Source organism: Momordica charantia, assembly GCF_013281855.1.
Source record: "Momordica charantia cultivar OHB3-1 chromosome 6 unlocalized genomic scaffold, Mcharantia_2.0 BLBB01000006.1, whole genome shotgun sequence".
Lineage (NCBI taxonomy): Eukaryota > Viridiplantae > Streptophyta > Magnoliopsida > Cucurbitales > Cucurbitaceae > Momordica > Momordica charantia.
Window position 1 is genome coordinate 29,751,323 of NW_028275164.1, and position 4,161 is coordinate 29,755,483.

A 4,161-nucleotide genomic window follows, 5' to 3' on the forward strand; every position below is an offset into this window, starting at 1 on the left:
ATGTTTTCGAAAAGATGAACAAGTGTTCGAAATCACTCAGAAAAAAACTGGTCAATTTGAAAACACATTCAATTTGATAAGTTGCTTATTCTAAATTTGATAAAATCTCTAGCTAAGGAATACATTCTTTTAAGCATATTACCATTTAATTTGTTTTGATTTAATTTGAATCATAATTAGGTAGGAAGGATGTAGTAAGAAAATATAAAATTTACCAAGTTGGTAAAAACCAATAATTATTGAAACGCATTCCATACAACAATCTTATTTTTGGTAAGAAGATTCAATAATTTATTGAAACATAATGCCAATAACATGCCAAATAATTAATGTAGGAGTAAATTGCTAAAGTTACCAATCAATGACCCCCATTTAATGTCTCTTCCCATATTACTTTTTTAATTACTTTTTAAAATCACTAACCATTACACTTTTAAAAAATTAAAAAAAAAGTTACTATTAATATTTAAATTTAATTTCGAGACGCAAAGATATTATTATTTGTAACTAACTCGATAACAAATACGAATGATAAAGGAAAAAAGAATTTGACTTTCGAATTAGGTAACTACTATTAATGATTAGAAAGAAAAAAAGTGGATTAAATTACAAATATAATACAAGCCCAAATCAGAGATCGACACGTACTCGACAAATAGTTTATACTATAGAAAATTTAAAAACAATTAGAAGAAGGAAAAAAAAAAAAAAAAAGTGGGCCCCATCCAGTTTGGTAATTTGAGAGGGGAATCGACACTACAACAAGTTGGCACTTCACCAAACTTCCGCTTTCACACACCCCAAAAATAGGAATATTAATCAAATTTTCTTTTTTTTTTCTTTTTATAATTTTTAGTTTACAAGAATTTTCTCGGAATCCAAACACTACCCCTTTCCGTTTTCTCGGGAAAATGTTAATATTAATAATACTTTAGAAAATTAGGTAAGAGAGTGAAATTAAAAATTGAAAAAAAAAAAAGGAAAAAAAACATAGCAATGAGTAATGTTATTTTTAACGCCAAGCGGATGCGACGGTGAGCGTTCGGCCCATCCAACCGAAGCAAATTCCTCCGTTTTCTTCCTTGACGGTGAAACCTGGGTTGACTCGGTAACCTGAACTCAGCCGAGTTTTCATCGACTCGGCAACGCTTTGACTCATCGGTCTCAAGTTGAACCCGGCCATTCCCATCCTGGCCCGCCACTTACCGTAAACTTCGCACCTTTCGACCCGGTCCCTGCCCTCGCATGCCAGCGAGTTGGCGAGTTTGCGACCGAGTCCCTCCTCGACCTTGACCCGGTCCGGGTGATCTCGCTGCATGGTCGAGTCGATTGAGTCGAACAGCGAGCTGTAGTACACACATGACTCGGTGACGCGCGCCGCGAAGGTGGCGGTGTTCATGTTCAATTCTTGCTCCATTACCGTCACCACGGCGGGCGCCAGCCCTTTCACGCGGCGGAGGAGCTCGTCGCGGGGATTCTCCGTCGACACGCTCTCGTCCGGCATCCGGTACAATTTGAACGCGAAATTCACTGCCAGCGGCTCGTCCGGTTCGCAGCCGAGTGACTCCCGGGTCAACTCGGCGAGTTTCTGTCTCACGATGTTGAATTCGAAGCAGACGCCGACTCGGTCCGCGAGTTGACTCAGCGACTCGCCGACCTGTTTCAGATTCTCCTCGCCGCCGCTGCCGTGGCCGTTCTCCGCCACCGCCGTCAGTTTCACGGCAAGCTTCCCTTTCTGCCGGGCGGAGAGGAGGTGGAGGAGGTTCATGTACTGACCGCCCTGCCCGATATCGAAATCCACGACATGGAATTTGTGATCCTCCTGCCCAATCGCCTCGAGGATCGCGAGATTCGCCGCCATGAAAGCGAGCTTGAAACAAGGAGAGACGTCGTAGAGCGACTGCGTCGACGCCGAGTGTTCGCCGCCGTAGAGCTCCGCCACCGGCGGCGGATTTTCCGCAGCATTCGCCCGCGATTTCAGAGCCAGAACCATGTATTCCGCTAATCTCTGTACAGAACTACCCCTCGCATTTGAAATCTTCATCACCGGCGCAAGAATCTCATCAACGACCTCGAATTTCCCCTCCGAAATCGCCGCCGCAGCCTCCGTCACCGACTGCTTCCAGCAATCGGAGGCCGGAGAAGCCACCGACGACGAGGAGGAGGACGAAGACGAGGACGAAGCAGAGGAAGTCGGAGAAGTCGAAATAGCCTTCGGATTCTGAGTGGTCGGACTCGGATTCGGACTGATCAGATTATATATAGTCTCGCACCATGCGCTGTTGGAGTTGGTAATCACCGACGCCTCGTCACTCCCGTCGTCCTCGTCGTTATCTTCAAGGAGCTGCTTCTCGAGCTCCTGAAGGCGGTGATTCATCATCTTCTTCTCCGATTCCTGCGCCAAGGCCAGATTCTGAACCGGAAAGGCGGAGTTGACACCGAGCGTGACCGGCTGTTGACGGAGCTGCTGGAGAAGCGCGCCGGAGCTGGTCCCGTAGAGGCGCTGCGACTGAATATCCGGCGAGGGGAGCGACATGGTGGAGTAGAAATCCAAGTTAGAGAGCGGAGAAATCGGCGAGGCCTGATTGTAGCCCCTCGGCTTGACGGAGCGGAGGAAGAGGTTGTTGAGAGGAAAACTCTGTTGGCTCTGATGATGGTGGGAGTGGAGATCGGCGAGATTCCGCTTCCCAAGCAAGGAGGAAGGGATTTGGCGAGCGATCTGCGCGGCGGAGGCCGGATCCACAAACGCCCCGGCCGACCTGTAAACATTGGGCTGAGAGGGGTTCGCCATGGATCTGCCGGCGGCATAGAAATCGGGAGGTCCACCACCGGTGAAACCTTGCATCTTGGTCTTCTTCCTTATCTCTCACAACAAATGTCTCAATATTCCGATTGGAAAACGGAAGAACATATATAAATATAAAAATGAGAATAAAAATAAAAATAAAAATGTATATAAACAAAAAGAAAAGGGAAGCAGTTAAAAAGAAGGGTGGGGAAGGGGATTGAGGAAGCGCATGAGAGAGAAAGTTGTGTTTCTGTTACTGTAATGGTAATGGGTTTGAAATGATCCTCCTGAATATAACGGAAGAAGATTGAAGAGAGAGAGAGAGAGAGAGAGAGAAGGTTTCAAACTTTTAAAAGTTTTTTTTTCTTTTTTTTTTTAATAATTATTTTGAGAGAGAGAGAGAGAGAGAGAGAGAGAGGAGAGAGCATCTGATCTAATATCTCTCTGTTTGTTTTGTTATTTTTATTTTTTGGTTTGGGTAAATAAAAAATATTAAAAAGGGAGAAAAATGTGGGCCGTCGGATGAGAGGGGAGATGGGGTTGGGTGGCGACAGTTAAGAAGAATTTGTGGTGATAAAACGAAGTCGACCCATGCTCCTTACTTTCCACGAAACTTTTGCTTCTTCCAACATAATCCCCAACGCCCATCCTCCGCGCGTGTCCTTCTTCTTCTTCTTCTTCTAATAAATAATTAAATTACATTTCTTTCATTTTACACTTCTTCAATTTTAACTTTAATTACTAATTTTGTTTAACAGTAAAAGTGTCAGCCTCGTCACCAGAAGTTAATGAGTTTTGAATCCTCCTAATTGGCACACAACTGTAATATAAAAAATGAGATTAAGAATAAAATTAATGAAAAAAAATGGTCCCTTTTTTTTTAACTGTTTTAACTTTGTTTGTTATAATACTTACTTTCTATGGTTTTAAGAGCTTTAAGATCTTACGGCCTAAGATAAAAGCACATAACTAATAGAAAGTTGAAACAACATAAGGAAAAAAACACCACAAACGTCAGAAGTAGAACAAGAAAAAAATAACAATTTAATTATGAAAATAACTCCCCAACAAAACAAATCAATGGTTGGGAGAGATAACGAAAGCAAATAGTAGCATGAATATATACATCAATCGCTTTGAACAAGATGTAAAATAACTGGAGTAGGACAATAAAATTACGTTCACATCAAATGTGAGATATATAAACGATCCAAATAATTTTTTATACTCTATTATATTAGGTGAACAACCTCCAGTAATATGATAAATTCACGTTTATATCATTGTCGTTAACATATTCAATATGTGGCATGTATTTTGTTGATATAGCAATGAATTTGTTTGTTTATTTTTATTTTATTTTTTCCGTGCTA

General features: G+C 42.2%; 1 protein-coding gene across 1 annotated transcript; it reads right to left on the reverse strand.

Moving 5' to 3' along the window:
• Positions 1–813: 813 nt before the first annotated feature.
• Positions 814–3,112, reverse strand: SCL8 (SCARECROW-like 8). Its single transcript, XM_088126021.1, has one exon. It carries the CDS (start codon positions 2,843–2,845, stop codon positions 1,013–1,015), a length of 1,833 nt encoding a protein of 610 aa, XP_087982147.1. The 5' UTR covers positions 2,846–3,112; the 3' UTR covers positions 814–1,012.
• Between the last annotated feature and the right edge of the window lie 1,049 nt (positions 3,113–4,161).

Coding starts and splice junctions, on each gene's coding strand:
- SCL8 (XM_088126021.1), bottom strand. CDS start 2,845: ATGCAAGGTTTCACCGGTGGTGGACCTCCCGATTTCTATGCCGCCGGC.